Source organism: Falco naumanni, chromosome 2 (genome assembly GCF_017639655.2).
Source record: "Falco naumanni isolate bFalNau1 chromosome 2, bFalNau1.pat, whole genome shotgun sequence".
In the NCBI taxonomy this organism is placed as follows: Eukaryota; Metazoa; Chordata; class Aves; order Falconiformes; family Falconidae; genus Falco; species Falco naumanni.
In genome coordinates, this window is record NC_054055.1 from 5,839,703 (window position 1) to 5,864,433 (window position 24,731).

At 42.9% G+C, this 24,731-nt stretch overlaps 1 protein-coding gene across 6 annotated transcripts in view; it reads right to left on the reverse strand.

The window, feature by feature from the left end:
• The window catches only part of TENM4 (teneurin transmembrane protein 4), a 358,763-nt gene that overhangs the window by 47,719 nt on the left and 286,313 nt on the right, over window positions 1-24,731 (reverse strand). For 4 of the 6 annotated variants that reach the window (XM_040584319.1, XM_040584315.1, XM_040584321.1 and 1 more), the window contains 4 exons: window positions 22,675-22,695; window positions 15,270-15,502; window positions 5,727-5,881; window positions 1,029-1,906 (listed from right to left, as the gene is read on the reverse strand). In XM_040584319.1, coding sequence (XP_040440253.1) covers window positions 1,029-1,906; window positions 5,727-5,881; window positions 15,270-15,502; window positions 22,675-22,695 — 1,287 coding nt within the window. The remainder of the gene's footprint in view (window positions 1-1,028; window positions 1,907-5,726; window positions 5,882-15,269; window positions 15,503-22,674; window positions 22,696-24,731) is intronic. The other 2 variants (XM_040584317.1, XM_040584318.1) reach the window with 1 other exon arrangement.

Below are 24,731 nucleotides of genomic sequence, written 5' to 3' on the forward strand. Positions count from 1 at the left end.
GTCTAACACACGGATATGTGGGTTTAGCCAGCTTGCCTTCCCTGAGTCTCTTTTTCTTTTAGTTTTTTTCTTTGTAATCTGGGGAACTGTCTGTTCTAGCCAAACTGGACTCTTACAATGGGTCTATTATTGTGGTAGCTGAACACTTCCATCTAACCATTCATATCATAAGGGAAATTATGCACTAAAAGGAGCGTTTCAAAATGGCTAGATTTGAAAATAAAAATTAAACTAAGAAAGAGGGAGGGGAAAGGGTTCTCAACAGCAGGATGAATTTGCAGACCATCCTTCTAGATGCCCTTCATTCAGTAATCTTTCTTCTATTTGATATCAGAAATGTGTTGTCTTCGTGTTATTTATAAGCAGGGAATTGTTAATAGTAATACAAAAAAGAAGCACAAACCTTCAAGTCATTGCCAGCTTTGGGTTTTTCAACGCATCCTGTTTTCTCTGTGCTCAAAAATCTCTTTGGGACAGGGATGGTCTTGAACAGTTCTGAGACTATTTTTGAAGCTTAGTGAGGCCAATTACAACAGTAGAAACCAAGCAGTCTATTAATTACAGAATCATTTTCTGAGCAAGCTGTCATTAGTCATTGGCAGTTGTCATTCCACATCAGCCATTTCAAACAAGCTCAAAAAAGACCTTGCACCATAGGAAGGAGGTGAAAAGCTGTGAAAAAGAGAATCTGATGGAACTTTCGCACTTCCAGGGCTTTCAAAGCCAAGAAAAATTCCCTGACATGCAACCTAAATCCCTAGTCCTAACTACATTAAGGAGAACCAGGTGTCCAAACTACTTAGCTGATTAGAAAAAGTCAGCAGAAGCTCTGACTTGACTTGGTAGAGGAAGCTTACTCAAACTCTAATGCACTTACAGTGTTTAGTGTTTGCGTGAGATCTGATATTCTCTGTTCTGGCCATTTTATTTGGACAATAATTCTGTCCAGGGAATTAAATTCTATCAGCCTCGTATGGTTCAGAGAACAGAGAATGAAGTCAGCAGCATGATAGTTGTAATATACTTACTCATAAAATGTTGTCCAACCATTTTCATTGCTTTTAGTGGCGAGGAGACCAGAGTTGCCGTGGTACGTCATCATGGCCACTTCATGCCCCTGTGTTGTAACACTCTTGAGTGCGCTGTTGGTACCGATTGTCACCCAGTAGACTTGGCCATCAGGCACCACCAGCCAGAGGGGCATCCCTGTGGAATCTCTTCGGATATTGACTAAGTTGCCGTTATTGTCAGTGATCAGGGTTATATCTCCATCTCCGGAATAAGTAAAATTGTAGAGATAATCTCCAGTGGTAAGGCTCTGAGTATAAAGATGCTTGCCACTGGTGTCAAACAAGTAGAGCTCCTGGTCTATGGGTGAGGATAACTCATATAGATTTTGTGTGTTGAGGAACGGTTTGTTTTTCCGAATAAAGCGGATTCGGATATTTCCAAGATCAGCTACATACAGCTCCCCATCTGCACACACCGCAAGGGAGGATGGCGCATTGAGTTTGGCATCCTTGGCATAGCCGTCATCCCCCGAGAAGCAGTCACAGTTAGCATCGTTCTTGCAGTCACAGCTGCTTGGTGCACCGGCAACAAGAGAAATCTCTCCATTGGTGGTGACCTGCCTGATGCGGTTGATCTTCTTCTCATCGGTCTCAGCAATATACAGGACCCCGTTATGCGAGACGGCCAGTGCGGTAGCAGACTCCAGTGTAGCGTGGATTGCCACCTTGCTAAGGAGAAAGTGATCCATGCCTGGCACCTGGCAGTGCATGGGTCTCCCGGCCACAATTCGCACTTGGTGGTTCTCAGAGATCTGTAACACAACATTATTGTCGAGGACGTAGAGAGAATTATCCATCGGATTGACTGCCAGATCCGTGGGCCATTCCAGACGAACCTTAATGGTAAAACAACACAAGGAAATTATTACAGTGAGGCCTTTTTCACTGTGTGATTGCTACAGATCAGTCACAATGAAGATGTTTCCACATGGATTAAAAGGAGAAAACGTAAAAGAAACACAATTAATTATTACCGCTCGATATGGTGGCCATAGAGGACAAAGCCCTTGTGTGAGTGAGGGGGCTTAGCACCTGGTTACATAAAGCAGACACGTGGATACCCAGACTCTGCATTGCACCAGCGGTGGGAGCAGGGTGATGGAGAAAGGCAGACCCTCCTCAGCTCTTGATCTGCACCGTGGCTTCCCTCTGCTTTTCTACCTTGGTGTGAGGGGTCAGGGGCTGTGGGAAGGGGCATCAGTGCCCAGGAATGCAGACGTAAACAAGAAAATCCAAAGATCTCCAAAGGGGGATTTCCCCTCCCCAAACAATCCTATGCTTGTTGACTGATGGACCCACACCTGAAAGCAGAGACCCGGGACTGGGAATTTTGTTGTGTGAAGTGCTGTGAAATCAGTCAAACAAAAAAGTGATCCTTTTGCTAAAGGATTTTCCAGACAAGTGGCCGAGCTCCTCTGGGTAAATGACAAGGAGGGATAGACACAAAACTGGCAACTGTGTCAGCATGTGTGTATGTCTAAGTTATAACTATTGATTTTCTGCTTGATGCTGCGAAAATGCAAAATAGCAATTCCCAAGAAATTCAGGCAATTTCAATCTCTGGTATAAAATACTTGTGTCTTCACAGTGGTTTTCACATATTTTTTTTCTAGCATAATGGAAGAATGGGTTCAATTAACAGTGACACATCATAGTTCAACATTGATAAACCATATACACAAACAAACTGAGAAAGTGACTGGTAACACCACAGGTGAGTGAGCACTAGGGTTTTTTTATTTCTAGCTCTGCTTCTGTAATACACTGTCTTTTCAGGTGTGTCTACTCTAAGACATGTGTAACAGGATTAAGGGTAATTTTTTTTAATATTTTAAAAATTATTTTTTAAAAATATTTTTTTAAAAAAATTAAAATACAGAACAGTAAGATTGTAAAATTGTCATTAATTTGTTTTACTTCAGGTTTATATACAATAAAAAAAAATCAGTGTTGTGCTGATGGGAAACAAACAATGCTTAGATGTTTTCCTAATGGTGCATCTTCCACATAGTAGAGGTGTGAAGGGTGACTGGAAATGAACAGCTGTGAAGAATGCTCTTGGCCGCCTCCAGCCAGGCTTTTAAATAGATTTTCAGCTAGTTAGCAAGAATAGCTATTCTGGTTGTATAATTCCCTTTCAGTCAGCCAAGCAACTCTTAAGTTAGAGCAGATGGACTTGCTATCTCACAGTTAACTGAGAAGCTGGTCACTTTCTGCCATTCTCCCTGCACCCATGTGTTTTCTTCTCTGTAGCCAACAGCATGATGTGCTGTGATGGAGAGCTCTGGGATCTGGGCACAATCAAGGCTTTGCAGTTCCAGGATCTCCCTGTTTCTTTGTTTCACATCTTTCTCTCTCACCATCCATCTCCGTTGCTGCTTATTTACCTGAGGTGAACAAGTTTGGGTTTTTTTGTTTGTTTGGTTGGGTTTTTTTGCATCTAAAAGGTGGCAACCTTATGGGAAGGAGAAGGAGCAAAGGAGAAGATGCTAGCAGGTTGAAGTCCAGAAAACCATCTCTCATTGTGATTTTACTTAAAACCAAGAACAAGAACAAACCGGGTAAGATTTAGAGGAAGACAAGAGATTCCTATTTTTAAAGCCCGTTGTTGAACATCTCTGCCACAGCCATGCTTTACTTGTGATGCTTCTATTCATGTTAGATCCCTTTTCAACTTTTGCATTATTTTTTTTTAAAGCATCAGATGCAAGGTATTTAATTCATTGTGCCTTCTAATGGCTGGGCCTGTGAAGCTTATTTTCAGTGCTAAGCACTACACTGAGATCTGTCTACTCTGGCTCTCTGTTTGCAAAATCTTCCTTTTCTCAGCTCCTGGCCTATTTTAACCCTTACTGTAGTGAAACATTATAGCCTGTGGTTTTCTCTTTAATAATGCATACCTCCATCCCTTCCAGTGGTCTTTAAGCTCCACAGCCTTGAGTTAGCATCAAGAGCAGAGTTTATTCTGAACTGACAAGGGAATTTTCAATTTCTTAAAAAACATTCCTTGTCAACTTTGGCAGCTAAATATTTCATGTCCTCATGTCCCAGGGAGCCTCGGGGACCTGACAGAAAAGACCCTTCCAGCCATTGTAAAAAATGAAAAACTACTTCCCAAGCTTTGGTTTATTTTTTTTTTTTGGTTGGATGGTTGGGGTTTTTTTCCTTTTTTTTTTCTTTTTTTTCTTTTTTTCCTGCTTTGGGTTGTTGTCGTTATTTTTTAATTAAACTGGTCTTCAGTGAGCTTGTCCAGAATAGGAGTGGTCAATTTGCCCATCACAGTACAAGCTGATCTAAAAATGGCTCCTGTCACTTTATAAAGGGAAAGGAAGAGTCCTCAGCTGATACATTTTAGCTCATCTCAGAAGTGTTTAAAGATGACACTGGTATACAGATAAGCCACATAACCTGACAGAAAATAATTCTTAGAACTGGAATCTACAGTGGTCTTGTGGTAACTGCCCCTGAAATTCAGATAAAGAAAAAACTATGCCTGTAAGATGAGAAGCATGCTACAAGATGGCCCTTACCCAACAAAATTTGCTTCTATAGAAGGCACGAGAGCTTTTAAACTCATAATTTCAGCTTGTTCATAAATTATGGACAGTGGGAACCAGCTGCAAAGTAGCAAGAATAATCTTTTCAAATTAGAGGGAAAACCAAGAGGAACGGAATCCATATGGGGGCAAGGAAATTATCTAGGTAGTTACAAAACAGAAACCCCATTGACACCTATTGTGGCTGAATAACAGTACTTAGCCCTCCAGCTATGATCTATATTTTCATAGGAGAGGGGAACATTCCTGTAGCCAGGCAAACAAGAAGTGGCACAAAGGTTTCAAAGGACACTATCTTTAACCTGGCATAATTTGACAGGTTGGCCAGTGCCCCACAAAACTAAATGCTGGGCTGTAATGGGTTTCTCTTCTGTGCCATCCAGAAGTAAAGCAATCATCAAACTGAGATTTCTTTCTCTCTCTCTCTCTCTCTCTTTCTTTGCTTTTTTTCCTTCTCTCCACCTTTAAGCAACAGGAAGCAGCAGGACTTAAAAGCCCAGCATGATGGTGGCTACAACGAATTTGCAATCTGATGCAATTCAAGATTCTTGTTTTCCTGCTGTTGCTAATTTTGGCACCACAGCCTCCAATCAGTATTTCCTAGATGTTAATTTGCTTTAGGTCTAAAATTGTGCTGGGCCAAATTAGGATGGGGGGAAGCAAAGAAAAAAACCCATGGTGTAGCTAAGTTGTTACAACAGAGCATGGCACAAAGACCTACTAAAATGAGTGCTGCTGCCCGGTCTCTTTAGATTAAAGCAACTAGTTTCTTGAGAAATGAGCGTAGTGAAACCTGCCTTCCCAGGAATCTGTGTCTCCCAATTGATCAGGAGCTCTCAAAGAAGTCTCTTTTGTGGGTGGGACATCTTTAAAATCTCTCTTTGCAGAGTTCTCTGAGTTAGGTCAGTTAGGTCTTTCCTTTAGTCTTTACAGGAACTTTCTTTTTGACCCAGTCATTTTCACACCACAAAATATGTAGAGATGTAATTCTCCTTGAGCCTCTACCACTTTGTTAGACCTGGGGGGGCACACAGACATGCAGATAGGGTGAAGGCATAGGATTCTGTTCCGTAGAAACCCAACCGAAACACTGTCTTACCTGAGAAATGTCCATGACAGAGTCACAGCTGAGAGGCCGAGCAGATGTCAAGTCATTGGAACCCAACACAGTTGAGATGATTCCATTCTGATCAATCCGCCTGATCATAGTGCCATCCACAAAGTAAATCAGCCCAAACTTGTCCACGGTGATGCCTGGGGAGGGAAAAAGCAAGACAGTCAGAAAGTAATGTCAACCTGACAATTACGAGATGAACTGAAGACAGTGTCTGGTTTGACACTCGTGAAACAGTAAGACTGCTGGTTTGGTTGGGAGGAATATATGTTATGGCATTCAAAAGGGATGAGATGAGAGCTGGGCACGCGGGAATCCTGGTTGTCAGGAGCTTTGAATTGGCACTACTCCACAGAAGGCACTTCCAGCTGGCACAGGATACAATTTAGAAATCCCTGCTCACTTCTGGGAAAGGGCATGGCGTTTGATGACCTGCTGAAAGGAAAATGTTTTCTAGTAACTGCTTGCCCTGCCTGTTCAGAGACATGGCGTAATTGCTCGTGGTATGAATACTGAACCATGAACATGAAAACCTGACGCTGCTGAATCTTTCAGAAATGGCAATGAATAAGGCTGTGAAAGATCCATCAGGTCAATCAGATTCCAGATGGATAAATATGGAAGGTTTTTTCCTAGGATAACCCTAGTATTCTGTAATATTTCCCCTGATTCTGGACTCTGCTAGGTGATTCATTTCATTGTCCAAACCTCCTTTGTAGACATAGTCTGGGCAGTGGATTTGAGGTTGGCCGACCACAGTTACAGACTGCTGATTCTCATTTCCTCACCTGCAGATATGTGCCATTTTACTTCCCCCTAAGTATAATTTCTCAAGTATTTGTGATTTTAGCACAAGTTCCTTTAACCTTCTTTATCCCAGGCTAGCTATGCTCTGCATCTGCCATCAGAGGATTTCATAGTGCTTTACACTTACTAATTAGACCTCATATCAGTCTTTGAGCAGGATTATCCTAATTTTACATATCGGGAAAATAACACATAAAGCAATTTTCCCAAGGTCGCAAAGAAGGTCCATGACTAAGGCAGGAATAAGAAGTTAAGGGCCCCATTCACCTCTCTTTTATGTTGGTATAAATTAAAAATAACTCTGCAGATACTAATAGAGTCATCCATCTCATCTACCCTATGGTGGCAGAATGCTGCTCAGCATAATACTTGAGTGTCTTAAAGACACTAAAAGAATGTAAAGGAATAGTAAAAGACTGTAGAAGCTGGTAAGACCCTTTTCTATGCAAGTGAAAATTCTCCTTGGAATATATGAAAATTAGGATCTTCCTGTTTGGTTTCTTCCACTAGCAGGGTAGCAATCACTTGGCAAAAGCAGACATCTGCATGCTGCATCCAAGCAAGTATCTGGAGCTTTTCCAATCGGAAGAGGGAAATATCTACTTCTAGGGTGCAATTCATATCACCCTAAAGCAGATATCCATAAGAGATTATATGGATCCCATCAGAAACACCTTTTCCTCCCCATTGACTATAGAGAAAATATCTCCAAAGGAAACATTTACACTGGAGACAGATTAAACTAGTGAGATGAATCCTCACTATAATGTTTTTCTGGCTGTCATCATGGTGAAAGAAATGATGGAAAATCTGTTTCAGATAGAAAGCTTTGAGAATGTTTCTGAGGAGCGATCTGATCTTGTGTTTCTCCAAAATGCTGTTTTACAGCCAGATCCCTTTGTTCGAAACATTTACCCTCAGTCTCTATCCACTGTGAGCTATGCTGTGAAGTACAGACGCAGCAGCAGTTCACAGATCAAAAATTTTAGATTTTCATGTAGCAGAGCCTAATCCTCTCATTGCTTTGGCAATTAAAATCATGGCCTTCATCCAGCACTGTAACTATCGCATGGGCTGGAAGCCATGGAGCCATGGAGGTGGATGATACGTGGAAAAACATTTCATATTTGGTCATACTGAAATTCACAGAAGATAATCTAGCCTGGAAGTAATGGCAGGAAAACCTCAGGACTGAGTCATTGTTTGAGAGAAAGAACAAACTTCTCCATTGAGCTGAGGTGAAAGAAGGGATTCAGACATGGTTGCAACCTGTTGATTCAAAGTCAATTAGGAGTCAGGGAACTGATGATTCAGATCACTGAGTTGAATGGGAGCTGTGGGGTTTTGCTGGGAGGTAAAACCAGCATTTTCCTTAGTTCCTCGCGGTGCCTCCCTGTCCGAAGGGCATTATTTTGATCTGGATTGGATATTTGACCATTAGAACAGTGAAGTTTCAGAATACCCTCTAGGGTAGTGAGGGGAAAAAAAATTACTTGCAGCTTTTAAGATGAAGTTCATTAATTTTGGAGGACATTGTATGGCAAGATTGCTGAAGATAATGGATGACAGGACTAAATGACCCCCAAAACTGCTTCTAGTCTTACATCCAATACCTGTGTTTAATTCATGCTGGGACACGGCTGATCTTTGGCAGGTCTGTGCAACAAGAACCTTGAAGAGGAGCAGAAGGTACCTGTTGCACATCTGAATGCTACGGCAGAAGCCACAGCACTAGTGGCTATTTATTCTTGCTACACGTTATAAACACATCAGTTGTATCTTAGCACTTTGTTGAAAGCTTGCAGAGGGATCTGGCAGTATAAACATCAATATCTCACTGGCATCCATGACTTTCTGGAAGTTGCCTTCACCTGCCATGAGACCTGTCAGCCTTGTGCCCCAGTTGGTGCCCTGTTCAATGAGTCATCCAGGATGCTGGCACATGTCACCTGTCACTGGCATCTGCTGTTGAAGGTTACTGCTCCTCTAATTATTTTGCCTGCTGAATGGCAAGTTCTTTAATGTTTGCTGGTATTAGCTTGACAACCAAGAACACAATTGAGCTCTTCAAGCAATATGGTAGATGCGCTTTTTCGGGAAAGGCATGATAGAAGGTTTAGTTGATCTTAATTGGCTTTTGTCAAACACGAGAGGCTCTTATCCATTCCTAGGCTCACAACGAGTATTTTTCAGGGTGCCTGTCCATTAGCCTGTGTGACAGGCCAGGAGCCAGTGAAGGGTGGCAGGCTGGATAATGTGATTTTAAATGAGGCAGAATTTTCTCTCTTAGCTAGTTCCATATGTATTGGATTGGATTTATCAGCATCGTATGCTGACAGTTGCTCACGGTGTTCAGTGCTGAGGTTTGATGGCTGGCCTGATTAACCAGTTACAGTAATAGTAACCTGTACGTACTTTGGATCTCAAGCCAGCTCCGATCAGTTGATAGAGCACAACTTTATTTTGCATCCCAGCTTAGACAAAGAGCTTGCACACCCCAGTAAGTTAAAGTGGTACAGGAAAGCTACCACTTACCACCTTGCTCCAGGGCCGTGGCATGCGCGTGTGTTATCACAGAGCACTCCTCTGCTTATCCCTCTTTCACGCAGGCTAAGCAATCTCAATTGCCTTGCATTTCCTAAGACATTCTGCAGGGTAACAGAGTTTTCAGTCTGTCAAAGCCCTAAATTCCCATTTGCACATGCACCTCGCACGGCAACCGCTCCAAACCCTTCCTGACTGATTGTCTTGGAATCAAATCTAATTATGGAGAGGAGCCCTGCTCTCCCACTGACAAGTGTCTTTGGATGGATGACTTCTGTGGAGAGGGAAAGAAGCATCTCGCAGTTTCTTTGCAGCAGATTGTAGAGGTTAGATTGGACCTTTCTGTGTTTCCTTTCTGCTAATGGCACAGTTCCAGCACTGGGAGCCGGCTCCTAAAATGGGCAGAGGAATGGGTAATCCACATGTTATGCATGTAAAGCCAAAGACCTTGGCTTGCTTTGGCAGAAGGCTCCTCTCATGTTTCCATAGGAACATAAGGGAATCAAAAGATTTTCAGCACATAGCTTGAAGTTCAATCTCACAGTTACTGAGAGAAAACATCTGCTGCCAGTACCCAGGTAGAGTTGAAGATCTAAACTTTAAGCTCTGAGATATGAAATACAGATGTTACAAAATCATGTTGGCTCCTCCTGGATAGTCGGCGATCCCGTAAGAAACAAGGGCTTATAGCAGCATGTCCACCACACCAGTGAGTTTTGCTGATAGAGTGCTGTGACACAATGACATTTGCTTGAAATGTCAGGACCTTGTAGTGCGAGGAGGTGACAGCACATCATCCTGCAAATGGCTACTGGGGCATGGTGGGTTTCATCTAGAAGATGAACCATTAAATGATTGCATTGGACATGTACCTCTACTTAGGAAAAAAAAAAAGGGGAGGGAACCCTTTTAAGCAAAAAAAAAAAAAAAAAAAGGTACTAAAGGAATCCAAATTTGGAGCTATCTTGTCTAGCTGGATGCTGAATGACTGAGTGATAAAATGGCAGATGAAAATCAATGTCAATAAGTACAGAAGAATTCACAGGGGAAGGAGTAAGCCCAACTACCCATATGCAATGACAAGCTGTAAAATAGCTCATGGTAAAAAAGATTTCGGAATTCCTGCGAAAAGTTTTCTGCAAAGATCAGCTGTGTGCTCTGCAGTGGTCAGGGAGGGAGCTAGAAGACAGCAAAGGATTAGGAAAGGCATAGAGAGAACAGAAAACAGTGTTCTGTCCTCAAAAAGACCACACTTTTTCAGGCTGTAGCTAACGAAATTGTGAAAATTATGAGCACAGGATGCCTGGAAGGACAAAACTAGGTGTTCAGGGAGGTTTCTAGCCCAGCTGATGGTGGCGTCTAAGCACAGGTCCAGGTGCAACCTCTTCAGAAAGTCCCCTAAATGTTGATGACTAGAATCCGGAGTGTTAGCAGGTAAAGACCACTCTGTCATTGCCCCTTTCCCTGTGTGTCTTTTCTGGCCCCAGGCCACAGTAAGAGACAAGATATTTTGTTCAATCAGCCTCTGGTCTTCTCTGAAATAGCCCTTATGTTATCACTTGACAATAAAAATGTTAATGGATTGCAGAGGGTTGAATTTCTTCTTTTAATTCTGTTGAATTAGTGAACACTTAGTGAACAACTGAGATTTTGTTTACACATTCAGCAGGACACAGTGAAGGAAGCAATCTGTCCCCAAATTAATTACTTCATTCTCATTGTTTTTATGGTGCTAAATGAACAAGATGCCCCCTCCCCCAGCACGTCCCTTCTGAAACCTTCTTCCTATTGTGTCAGACTTGTCACTGCAATCTCTCTTAATTGCAAGCTCCTTGGTAATTTCTCTGCCACAACATTTTTTCTGAGGAGAACCACTGGTGAGTACTCAGATGAAAACAAATGCTCTGACAAGCTGGAGTTTTAATTTTTCTTTGGATTGCTTGTAGAAGAGGATCATTATTAGCAGATGATAATTAGAAAGTGGTAACACTTTAATTTGCAAGGATATATTGAAATTCATTAGCATCTGAAAGGTTTGCTGTGCTCTGTGGCAAATGAATTGTAAGTACCAGACTGGTTCCTAATAGCGATGATAAATACCCTGACCAAACAACTGCCACCACTGTTCCATCCGTTGATCTACCCGTCCTGTATTTGTACAGCCTACCTTTATCAGAGCAGCCAAAGACAGGGGAAGGATGAAATTCCTGGGTTGGGTTTTATTCCTCCTAATATATTCCCCAAGCTGATCATCTAAAGGGAGTTCTCTCTCCTTCCATGGAGAGAGACAAGAACCTTTGACCAGAAGGTACTTCAGAGAAATGTATCGACAGAACAAGGGATGATGGCTTTAAACTGCAAGAGGATAGATTTAGATTGGATATAAGGAAGAATTATTTTTTTTGCAATAAGGGTGGTGAGACACAGGCATAGGTTGCCCAGAGAAGCTGTGGATGCCCCATCATTGGAAGTGTTCAAGGTCAGGTTGGACGGGGCTGGGAGCAGCCTGATCCAGTGAAAGATGTCCCTGCCCATGGCAGGGAGGTTGGACTAGATGATCTTTGAAGGTCTCTTCCAACCCAAAGCATCCCATGGTTCTATGATTCTATGAAATTATCCACTCTGAACTCATGGGAGTTGAGGTGGGAACTGTGAGAGGTGATCAGAACTGTGGGGAAAAGGCTGCTGCTCAGAAAGTGGAGAACTATTCTGAATGGTGTTAGCTCATCCTTCAGGCTAGTGACTCCAGGAGGAGATGGGCACTCCCAGAAAGTGGTTCATCCCACCTTGGACATGTGTGCTGACATAGAACAAATCGTCTTCAGGGTACCACTTTATTTCTACTGAGAAGAGAGCCAAAAATATCTACTTAGACCAGATGCTTGACTGGTCCAAGAGGCTAAATGTAGGTGCAAAAGTATATGTTGACACTTCATAACCGATTCTCCAGTCTTTATGAATTGCTGATTTTCATCTGGCAGGAGTATATTCCCTCAGTATTTTCCAGCAAGCTGCAAATATCAGCTAATTAAAACATCACAAAAACGGAGGGAAGACCTTGTTTCCTTACAGTTCCTTACTTCGAACTAGTGCAAAGGTGTACTTAAAATACACAAGTCCTAATTTGCACGAAGTAATTATCTTCAGTCAAAAAATAGCTTTAGCCTTAAAGAGTAGAGTTCCCAAAGTGTGGTGATTCTTGAAGAACCGAACTTTCCAGGTCCTTCCCTGGCCAGCTGATATCTCTACAGCTACAGAGTAATTTTATAATTTCCTCTGACCATTCACTTACGGGTGTTTATTCCCCTGCCAAGTCAGGGAAGCAGAGGGTAACCTGAGGACTACTGAGTGCTTGTACAGTAAATCCTTTTTATTTTGAACTATTCTGAAATACAATTGCACGGAAGGCGAGCATTTGCTGGATTTTTCTGCTGGGATGAACTGCCGTGAAGGTACAGACAATGCTGACATTACATTGTCAGTGTGAGTTTTCACTGTTAATCATTTATTGAGGTGAATGGGAAGTGAGTCACACCTGCCAAAGCTATTGTCTCAGCAGGCTTTGCAAACTCAGACTAGAACCAGATCAGGGAACGCTGTTCATGAACTTTCCATTGGCAGTGTGGGCTTTCTAGATTATTATTTTCTTGTTGCCATTTTGCTTCATGTCATTTCCTCTTTCACCCTCAATTTACTTCTATTTTGTGAAATTTCAGAGCTGTGAGGAATGAATGCATGCATTTTGCTGGGGTATGATTGAAGTGGAAGAACAGCCTCCTGAGAGCTTGAACTGCCAACAAGAAGGATTTCAGTGCTGAAAGCTTTGAACTCCAGAGCTCTGTTTCCTATAGCAAAGCAGAAACATAAGTCATCTAAACCTTGCAACATCCATCCACGTAGGGAAATTAATAATATTCCTCTTATCTTGTACCAGGGAGAATGGAGGTCCAACAAAAGTTGTGGGGTTGTTGTGTTTGGTGGGTTTTTTTGTGTTTTTTTTTTTTTTCTTCACTGGTTGAACATCAAAGTGGTGCAGAAAATTGGATTACAGATTTCTGGATTCCCTGATCTCATGACTCATCTGCTGGACTGCCTGAATCTCTCTGCCCAAGCCACTTATTTTTCTTTTCACTCAGGCCTCCCATTTCAGTGAGACAATTTCTACACTGCAACCTGAACATAGTTCCCTTTCTGTAGCTGGTCCCTTTCTGTATCTGTGCCTCTGGCAATACTTTACCCCAATATAATGGTCATCTCATGGGAGTCTGGAGTGCTTGGAAACCATGTTGGGCCCTTTGACTATTATGAGGGTAGCAGTTTGGTTTTCAGTGCTTTTTTGGGGAAAAAAAAAAAAAAAAAAAGACACCAACGTATATTTTTCTGCATCCTCCCAGGAAACAACTACCTGACATGTAACAAAACAAACAAACAAAAAAATCACAACTAGAGCTCACACAAAAGATCACTAAATCAGTTTGGGTTCCTGGATTCAGTAACAATAATGTCATTGTATGTCAAGGAAAATAACTTCCTGAGAAGTCTAACCACGAAGAGAAACAACAGCTCAGCTGCCTTCATCTTGCCTGCTCTTTGTAAAATAATTTGTTAAAGGATCCCCAAGTTTTGCCAACAGGTTGCTTTACAAAGAGGTTGGGATAGGCTTGGAAATTGCCGTGGTGTGGAGGGAGGGACCTACCTCTCCCAGATGCAAGAAAAATAGGAAACCTGCAGCACCTTGATGCCGAAGCCAAGAACCTATAAATAATTCCTCACAATCCTAACAGCTGGGAGAGAAGACATACAACAGGCAAAAATGCCACATTTTTAAAAGCATTCCTGCATGGGCGTCCTTCTCGCTCCTCATCACAAACACTGCAGAAAGTGTGTACACCAACAGTATCTTCCACCTCATCTCCATACCCTCCGTGTATTTTCCTCTGAGGAGCTGTGGACAGCTGGGAGGAGCGACATCCTCCATATGCAGAGCTTGTTACCTTGAGACTGCCAGACTGAAGTCTTGGCTACACGCAGGACTGCATACGTTTGGCTAAACCTGTTTTGAACAATTTAGTTCACAGTCATGAAGGCTGTGTGGTGCTTTCATTCTGATCTGACTGTGCTTTTATCACATTTAAGTAAGCTCATCAGGAACCAGGTAAAGTTAGGGCCACCGAGATGACGAGGGGACTGGAGCATCTCCCTGGTGAGGAAAGGCTGAGGAAGCTGGGGCTGTTCAGCCTGGAGGAGAGAAGGCTGAGAGGGGACCTCATCAATGCCTAAAAATATCTCAAGGGTGAGTGCCAAGAGGGTGGGACCAGGCTCTTTCAGTGGTGCCCAGCAACAGGACAAGGGGCAACGGGCACAAACTGCAACACGGGAACTTCCATCTGAATGTGAGGAAGAAGAAGTTTGAGGGTGACAGAGCCCTGGCACAGGCTGCCCAGAGAGGCTGGGGGGTCTCCTGCTCTGGAGACGTTCAAAGCCGCCTGGACGTGGCTCTGTGCAACCTGCTCTAGGAGAACCTGCTTTAGCAGGGGTTGGGCTAGATGGTGTCCAGAGGTCCCTTCCAACCCTGACCGTGCTGTGATTCTTTGAAGTCATGCTGAGTTAGACCATTCCCATATTAGCATCCACCCCCCATAGGGCTGAAGCTGGATGCCAAGATATATAATGTCAATGTATAAACCTCAGTTTAGGTATCTCTGATCTGTATGATGGTTTTGCTGTTATTTTATAGATACAGCAATGCTTATAGAGCTTTTTTACTTTTTTGATGGCAGAAAGCCTCAGTGAAACTGAACGTTAGTGAATCCAGTCCAGACTGGAAAGGACCAAACACTGTTACCTGGTAAGGAGGAGCAGTGGTTAAATGGGTATAAAATTGATGGGTGGATTTGTTCTATGGCCTTTTGGACATGTGCCCATCATTACACCCCTCTGGTTTGGCACTCTTCCCAGACACCTCAATAAGAAGAACCAGGACTGTCTGAGAGTGAGACACAGCCACTTATTTCCAGAGGCAAGCCCTTAGGACGTGTTTGTGGGTTGGCTGGGGAAGGCTTGCAAAATCTGTGGACATTTTCTGAATTGGAGAGGAGAGTAGTCTCTAGCATGACTAAACAAGCCCCTTTCAAAAAGATCCCTTTAAAAAATCCTCTGCGGAAGAAGCAGTCTCACCCCTGGGATTTGTGAGGGTAGCATCAGTGCCTTTGCCTCCATCTCCACAGCGGGTATCATCAAACGGGAGGCACTGATCCCCAGTTCCAGCCAAGACCTCTGAATTCTTCACAATGTCTTTCACTGATGTGGTTGACTTGATTTTATAGATACGTCGGCTGTTGGTGTCGGAGAGGTAGATGGAGCCAGTGATTGGATCTGTGGTCAAGTAATACTTATGAGCTGGGCTGTGGCTGAAAAACAAGGGTATGACATTATTATTTTTTTTTGGATGATTTGTTTTCTTAAGTCGACAGGCAATGCAAACACTTTAGAGAATAAAAATGCACAGACAGGCAGACAGGGAAAGTGAAGCAGTGCTGTATTTGACTGTATTAGCTCACGGTGTGTTACAGCACAGCATCCTGAACTATATGTGTCACCAACCACTGTGCCTGGGGTGCTTTCTGGCATGGAGGGCAGATACCAAAGGGAAGTGCTCACTGACCTGAGCCAAAATCATGCCAGGAACTACTACAGGTTGAGTCCCAGTGCCTGAGTTTTCTAAATTTACTTAATACATATATATACATAGTCCTGAAAGTGGTGTTAGTGCAGTGCCAGAAAGTGAAGCGAAAACATAGTACACTAGGGGCAGAAAACAAAACAAAACAAAACAAAACAAAACAAATCAAAAAATCTTTCCTCCCAAGAAAGACCCCAATACAAAACCCCCAATGCAGACCCCCATGTATAAAGCACTTAAAGATAAACTCTTCAAGATCACTGCATCAAGGCTTATCTGCTGCTCTTGCTGACTCCAGTAAAGGCTCTAGAATCCTGTCCTGCCCCTGTGGAGATTAGGGGAAGTCCTGCCATTGAATTCAGCTGGACCTCAGTGAAAAAAACCCAAAATGGTTCTTGGAGTGCCACATTTTGCCCTAAGTAAAACATGACCTAGAAGAAGGGCTGAGGAACATGAACATCAGTCCCCTATTACACCCCATTTACTCACTGCTTCCTTGAAAACAAGAAAGAATGGCTGAGAAAATGGGATAAACAGACAAAAAAACGGTTTTAGCTCCATGACCACAACACCAAATGAGCCCAAGACTGAAGAAGTGAATAAACCAGCACCCACCTTATGAAAAGCATTCAATAAGACTGGCCAGAAAAAAACCACCAGATGAGTTTAGATGCAATTAAAAAAAATTGTCTTTCAAGGATTCTATCTATAGTTTAATATAGCTACTAAACTTATTAGCTTCTTTTATTAAAATCGTTTGCTACTGGTGTGTGTTAGGCTGCATCTCTTCTAAGCCTGCAACCAACAGATTAAAATTGTAACACCTGCTGCCTGAACACAGGTCTCCTTCCTGCTAAGAAAGGCTAAGTAGTGATTAGAACAAGTATAAAAAAGTCTTTACTTTTCTCCGGAACACCTTCATAAGAATTCATAATAAACATATAGGCCGTAGTTCACAATTTTGCACTTAGTGGAATTGTTCCAGGAGAAGCTGGTTAGAAATGTGTTGATCACAGTTGACGCTATCCCTCATACTAAGAAAATTCCTCTCCTTTTCAGCCTCTATGTTAGGAAAATTAACTCTTTTCAGACATATAAAAACTACTGAATTATTCTCTGCTTAAAAAAGCTGTAAGGTGGTTCTTCATTTGAATTACTTAATACTTTGGGGGGAAAAAAACGACTGAGCCTTTCTGATTTATTCTGGAATATCCCTTGTGATTTATCCTATTAAAGTCTGAACAGATTCCATCTCCACAAATGACACTGATTCTTGCTAAATAAAATGCTCTGACCTTCCAAGACAGCTCCAGCCTGACAGTTCAGTCTCCATCTGTATTCCTTTCCAACGACAGCAGGCTGGTGGGGTATTATTTCATTTACCTGCACATCACTCACACTAAGGAAGTGGCTTCAACCCTGGTGGAAGAAGTTCCCTGTGGGAATCCATCATGCATTTTGATCGGGGCCTTGCATTTTCCACTGACTGTCCTAACAAAGCCCAGCTGAATGTCAGTCAGCTTTTGAGCTGTTCATAATCTCTATTTTGCATGAGCGTTGGACAAGAGGAAGGCATTTTTAATGGCACTTTGCAATTCCTTAGCATCTTTGCCTGGCCAGCACAGATAGCTTTCCCCGAGTCTTACAGCAGGCCACTCGCAGATGGGCAAAGGCACATGACTTAACCGAAGATGGAGAAAAATGGTGGCAGAACTGGAAGTTCCTGCTCCCCTCTCCCAGCACTATCATTGTAATTCATTTTTGGATTTCATAGCCTCACTCTGGTGCATTTTATTATTGATCACAACCTTCTGTGGAAAGAGTGATCTTAAAACTATTTTCGAATCCCAGCTCCTGTGTAGAATGGACACCGAAACACATGCTGGCTACTTTTAACCACGGATCAGAGAACCAGGTAAAAGCAAAACATTCATCCAGCAGAAAAACTGAATGGTGCTTCCCACCCAAATTTACTGACTAAGTGAAAAACTGTAATATTAAGGTAATACTTTGAGTAGCTGCTGGTAACCCAAGTTTATTTTTATTAATGAGGTCCTGAATATAGATGCTGCAAAAAAACCAGGGGTGAGTTCAAAGCTCATAATCATCAAAAAATTAGCTCTGAGTGGTTAAACTTTTAATCCTCTGCATAGCTGGCTGCCACAGAGGCACACACACCCATACTAGCAAATGTGCTTTGGAAGAGGTAGAGGTAGAAACTTATGTTGGTTAAACTACCCATAGGACAGCAATAAACCTGGGTCACTTAAAATCGTGGGTCACTTGGGTCTGGATTTCACCTGGTGAGCTGATAGTGAAACTCCTAAGACATACAGTTACCTTTCTAAATCTAATGTGACTAATGATATTGGCATCTCCATCATCTTTTCAGAAAAGAACATCTTTTCTGCTGCCTAGCTCTGTGAGTGGTAGGAAGTGCTGGTTCATTTTTATTGGCTAGACTTTACTTTTGCAAGCATGGTTTATCATGGTCTCCTACACCTTGCTCCGTGCACAGGGCTTTTGTGGGTGGAAGCCCCCTGGGATGGCTTAGGCGATGGAGTATTTAACCTGGGATGCTCTGGACCAGGGAAGGTAAAACACAAACTGTTGAAAATAGTTGAGCTGGAATTTACTCTCCTCTGCCAATGGCTTTCAGCACTAAATTGGGAGGTTATCATGCTCTGCCCCTGCATGAATTTGATAGCGTTATACACTGGAGCTTTTGGTTAACACTTTGAGATCCTTCAGGAGGAGAGAAGCTCAATAAACCTATGTTGGTAATGTGATAATTCCCAAAAAGCTTCCCTTCATCCATGATAATGCATGAGCACTGGAACCAGGAACTCTGGGGCTTTGCTTTTTATTTAAAGTCACAATCAGCAGGCAAATCCAAGTGGTAAACTGGACTGAACTGAACAACAACTGAAATAAATCTTGCCTGGGGCGAAGCAGACAAAATTTTCTTTTTCCTTTCATCCTCTCTCATTGCTCAGTTAGATAACAGACCAAAACAACAGGCAGTACTTTTTACTACTCAGAAGACTTAATCAGTTACAGTATTTGTAGTCTTCGAATATTTATTCCCCATACTGACACTGCTACCACTAGAAAACGGCTGTGGGTGAAGAGCTCATTTCTCATTCAGAGTGTTCCTTTAGCTTTTAAAGTTTTTTAGAAGAAACCCTAAGCATTGCATTGATGTTTTAAGCCCCTGAAGCAGCAAAATAGTTGCAGGGCTGGGGGGGGGGGGGGGGGGGGGGGGGGCTGCTCCCTGGCCAAGAACACTTTAATGGGCATAATGGTGTAGTCACTGGGGATGAGGACAGCTCCATGAGCAGAAGTTCTGCAAGCCAAAGAGAAATGGAGGTGACATTGCTTCCTTGTATGCTTGTGATACAGTGATGTACTGGGGAAGCACAAGGAAACCTTCCAAGCCCACAGTGATCCCAGTTGTTTGGGCATGCATCTAGTCTCTCTCATACATCTGCCTTGTCCCTTTCCTTTTTTCTTTCTCATTACTGGGACAGGGTCGTGCCAGCACCGTTTGGGGAGCTCTGCTGGTATGTTACGAGATTCAAACTCCATTTCAAAGTGCCTATGCTTTATGTGACTCCTCACACGCAGGCACAAGGAAGGAAAGTGATAAAAAGCTGGGTGAAGAGGCAGACATGTGACACTTGTGGGCCACTTCTGGTGTACTGTAACAGACGCACAGGCTTTAAGCAGAGGTTGATATTATCCCCCTTTGGGCCCAGAGCCCGTGTTTTGGAGGAGTCTGAGGAAGGAACCTCCTGTTCCAGAGTGGGAAACCAGTCTCTAAGGAATAAAGATGAGAACAGGGAGATGGCCCCTGGTTTCAGCAGGTTACCTAGAACATGTCAGCACATGTGCAGACTGCACCTTTTTACCAGCTTCTGTTCGATGCCAGGGGATTCACTACAAGGTGGAGGCTTACAGCTGAACTGGCTGCCTCAACTCCCTTTATAGACAGCACAGAGAAATGGCATCTTTTGGGGTATCATTTGTCTGACTAACTTTCAACATTTATCTTACAAGATGAACTGCATCTTAGTTTCTCAAATGCAAGGACATCTACACCTCCTCTGAAGGACGACTGCTGTGAAAGGTAACAGTATGGCTCTGGCTTCCTCTGTGGTCAACAGACAAGAGCAGTCACACCACCCGTAACAGCGGATCTGAATAAACCCCTGGGGCTTCTTTGGATCTGATGTCTCTGTTTAAGGACATGAAACCACCTCCATAAAACTTTCTGTCCTAGCTGCCCTCTTTCTCCCTGAGCCTTGCTGGCCACATGCATTTGCTGGTAACTAAAGAAATACCAAATTCCTGCAGCCAAGCATTTTTGTTCGGCAGGGCTATGTTTCCATGGCTCCATGCTAAGCACCCTGCAGCTCACAAACAGAGGATTTTATTGTAGCTTGTGTGAGGTACTGGTCTTTTTTTCCCTAGGTGACATTCAATAGATTAATACATAAGGAGGCCACACAGTGCAGTGAGCTGAATTTACACTTGGCCTTTTAGTGTTTTCAGTTTGTGTGTGATGCCCAAAGCTCTTCTAGTGTCACAGGCTGGATAATAAAACTTCATAGCAATGCCATAAGCCAACCCAGGGACTGCAAAGGACTTCTGATTCAATCCTAGGGCAGTTTTCTGAGATACTTCTCTTTGCCACTAATTGTAGATTTGTCTCTCTAAGGTATGAATGGAAACAAGAAAGGAAGAATATATTTAAGTGTGGTCACTTTTTGCGCATTTGCAAGACAGAAATGCCTCACCACGCTCCATGTTCCTGCAGAGAAAAAATAACGCTAATTAACTGCAAATTATTATTGCCATGCTTGGAAGAAGTCATTAGCTTCTATAAGCCCATCAAGATAAGTCCATACACAGACACACCGGAGTAATTTCCTATCAATCTATTACTGAATGACAGATGGGTGTAAACCTGGGAGGCATCACAATTTGGTGATGCTTTCTGGCTTAGCTAACATCCCCCGTGGTGACACACAACCATTTTGGCTGTTGCAGCATTAGACCTTGGCTACCTGTGCTGTGCTGTAGCTTCTTAGTTGGTAGCTGCAGAACCTCTGGAGATCAAGCTCACCACTGGCTACATGGCAGGGAGGAATCCTTTCCCCTGAAGTGAGGAAACATTTGTATATAGATTGCAGCTTTTCCAAACCACCTTTGCAACTGCTGCCTGTCAATGGTGTCAGGCTTAGGACCTGCTGGAGCTCAAAGCACCGTAACATTAGTTACGACTACGCTCACTCATTTCCCCATGGCTCAGGAATGAAGAGTCTTTCTAACAAGGAGGATTACAGCAAATGACACAGAACAGATGCTAACTCATACATGTGACTCCTTTAACGTAGTTGCAGATGGGAGTATTTGATCCAGAGCTCCTCACCTTCCCCCCTCACCTGCCCCCCTTTGGACTGCACTGACGCAGGCATGTCTTGGCATTCTTTCATTTAATTTCTTAGTATTTAGGAATTGCCTAAAAGCTGAAGCCCTGCCAACATTGTAAGACTCTGGTGGCATTTGCAGCATTTGCGGCCAGTCCATATATCTTCACTCATTTATTGCCTTCATATATAAAAGCTCTTCTTGTAACAGGTATTCAGCTGCTGCCCTTCACTGTCAAAGCAGGTACACTTTAGTGGCTGTGTATTTCTAGGGGATTAAGGATACAACCTGGCTGTTGCAAAGAGAAACGAGTTTTTCTATTGCTTTCAAATGATGTGAAAGAGGAGCTGTGGGGCTGGAACTCAGCCTGATGAAGACAGTCAGTGTAGAGGTCTTGTGCATCAACCTCCCAGCCCTGCTAATAGATGCTCTGGGCCAGTCCGTTATGCCGTGGAAGCTCAGCCCTTCATTAGAGTTCTGGTAATAAGACAAAAAACAGTTTCTACTCCATTGCATTTCCAGGCATGCAGCTAAACCAAACGTTTCTGGTTTTGCACAGCCTCTATGAAGTCAAAGAAACAGTAAATAAAATGCATGTAGCAAGAAAAATCTCGAATTCCAAATGCAAAAAGAAAACCAACCAACCAAAAAAAAAAAAATACCCCAACTCCACAGTCTAAGCTTCTAATTTAGAAAGCAACAGGGGAGAAGGATGGGAAACTTGTCAGAGCCAGAGAAGTTCTTGCAAACACAGACAGTGACAGGAGGTTGACATCTTCCTGAATGCAACTGATTGGATCAAACCCACTGAAACTCCAGTGAACCCAAGTGACAAATATTCTTAGTGACAAAGCTCCAATTTAGGAGTCTCTCATCTTGTTTTCTTGTCATTACTCTTTCTCTTCTTTATTGCATTTCCTGGCTAAGGTTCTGAGTTCACTACCTCCTATCTGAGCCTGGCATACTTTCTCACATGCGGAGGGTCTCTATGAAGTGCTCAGACTGACAAAAAGTTACAAAACCTTACTTCTCTAGGTGGGTTATGCTGGGGTACATCTGTCCCTTTGTTATGCCTATTAAACTCCCCAGCACTCAAAAGGAAGACATTTCACCATATGAGAAATATTTTTCCACCCTAGCTATTCCAGTGATCTGTATCCCGACGTTCCCATTTTACTTTCTTGGTTAATTCTCCCCCCTTTTTCCTTCCACCCTCCTCCTCTTGTTACCCTGCTTCCCGTGTCTGTACCTCCCCTGTCTACAGCTATAACAGCTCATGCAGAAGTCTGCGCGACTCTGCTCTGTGATTAATGGCTCCCAGTTCTGATGACTGATTGCCTACGCCAGTTTTAATCACGCCAGCTTCATTTGCTATTGAATCATCTGGAAATGGCACTTGTGGCTCACTGTGTAACAACATGCAACAAGACAGGGAGCAGCATAAGAATTCTCCACTGGTTGGCTTACCTATGTCTGAAATCTTTATTTCTGACAGAAGACAGGAAAGCAGGGAATAGAAGAAAGAATGAGGTGTTAGCAGCTCAGTTCGATGCATTATTAGCAGATTGAAAACTTGACAGTAACTGTATCATACAATGCAATAATAAATAAAGACTTAGCTGGAATGACACTGATATATCTTATATTGGATATTACTTGGCGGTGAGCTCACTTATGTACCGCTGCATATCCCAAAGGAAGTGTGATCTCACCTGCTTGGAGTTATCCACTTATGCAAGAGATAGGACCAGGCAGACTTTATAATTCAGAGTAGTACTGAGCTAAATATATGTAGATGCAGATATCTTTACAGGTTTTTTCACTCTCAGTCAAAGCGATACCTGGTGATTTGCAAAGGTAACTTACCAGTTGCACAGTTATGGGTGGCAATTCATTGCCGTAACCTCGTGAACTCTAGCCCCGAGGACTGAAATTACGCTGAGCTGGACATTTTTCATGGATCTAGTTACACACCCAGCTGCAGTTATCTGCGACCCACAAGGCATTTGCTTTCCTCTCCGCAACAGAGCACTACACTCAAAAGACACCCCCTCTAAACAAAACCCAAAAGCCAAATAGTGAGGGCGTTAATCTCCAAGGAGATGCTGATTTCAGAAGACACAAGCAAACTCCATTTAGACTAAAAGCAATGGCTTTCCTCCATAGCTTTTAGTCAGCCGGCATCTGAACCCACTTACTTTATAGCACACCAGAGTGAAGAAATGTTTATTAGATCCAGTAACCTAAGTGTTTGCACAGATGAAGCAGCAATCGTTCCAGCAGATTTAACTCTGGAGTAAATTTAACTCTGTGGCTCTGCACAAAAGCCAGCAAGGCCACTCTGTCAAGGGTTCCAATTTTCTCTTTTCCAATGAGGAAATACTCTGCAAAACCTCCACCAGGTCTGGTATTTCCACTGACAATGAAACAGGGATTGGGTTTTCAAAATTGTACTTCTGGGAATGAGATATTAATCCCACTCAGTTGCAATGGGATTTGGGCCTCAAATCACCTAGGCTCTTCTGAAAATCTCACCTTTGGTCATTAAAATAACTTTCTGGCACTGGAAGAGCATTACATGCTTTAACATGGACCAGGTCTGAAGAGTTATTCCAGCTTCCCACCTTACAAACATGACAGATGTTATGTTCCTGAATATCACGTAACAGAATAGAAAGAATCGGGTTTTTGCTTATTTACTCAAAAGGTACCCCAACCCTCTGAGATGTGACTGTGAACATCTCATGGTAGGCTTCCGAATTCAATGACTCCTCCTGATTTCCTTGCTGCCCTGTGAGCATACCAAGACAACTATTCTGTAAGTGCCAGCCTTGTGATGCCTGTCTGGAATTTTTTTTCTCGTACGCCATGATCTACGACGATGGTTCTGCGTGCCGTATGAGACCTTCAGCAAGGTCTAATGACTGTGGTGTGTCTGTTAAATGAGGAACTAATGGGATCTTCCACCAATTTTGCTGCAGATCAGCTCTTTCATTTGTACCCGTGGCCTTGTGGAGCAAATAGAAATACAGAGCAATGCCAGATGCGCTAGGAAGCTGTCTAGTAAGCTTCCACATGGCCGTTCTTGCAGAAAAGGAGCCTTACTTTTGTCCTCAGCAGCCAGGACGTTAAATCTAAGTAGAGCAGGAAGGTTCTTACTTTCTGGCAGATTCTCATTTTCAGGCCAGATCTTGAGAGGTAAATGGGAATGTGAACCTTCCTGCCATGCTAACCTGACACTGACCTCCCAGGACCATAGATCAGGCCCTTCAAGCAGAGAAGACTCATTCAGAAACACTCAGTTAACACTACTGACTGCTCTGGAGTGAGTCTTGTCTGGCCACAACGAGTCCAGAAGCAGGCCCTGCTACTTTGAAGTGGGTAATTATATTTGCTGTGGAAATTTTAGATAGGAAAAATATCCCCAGTGAGGTCAATTTAAAATTTTGGTTCAGTCACAATCTATTTCATTTTCTCAGAACTTGTGACAAATCTATACTTCTCCCTCTCCTTCCTTGCTTTTC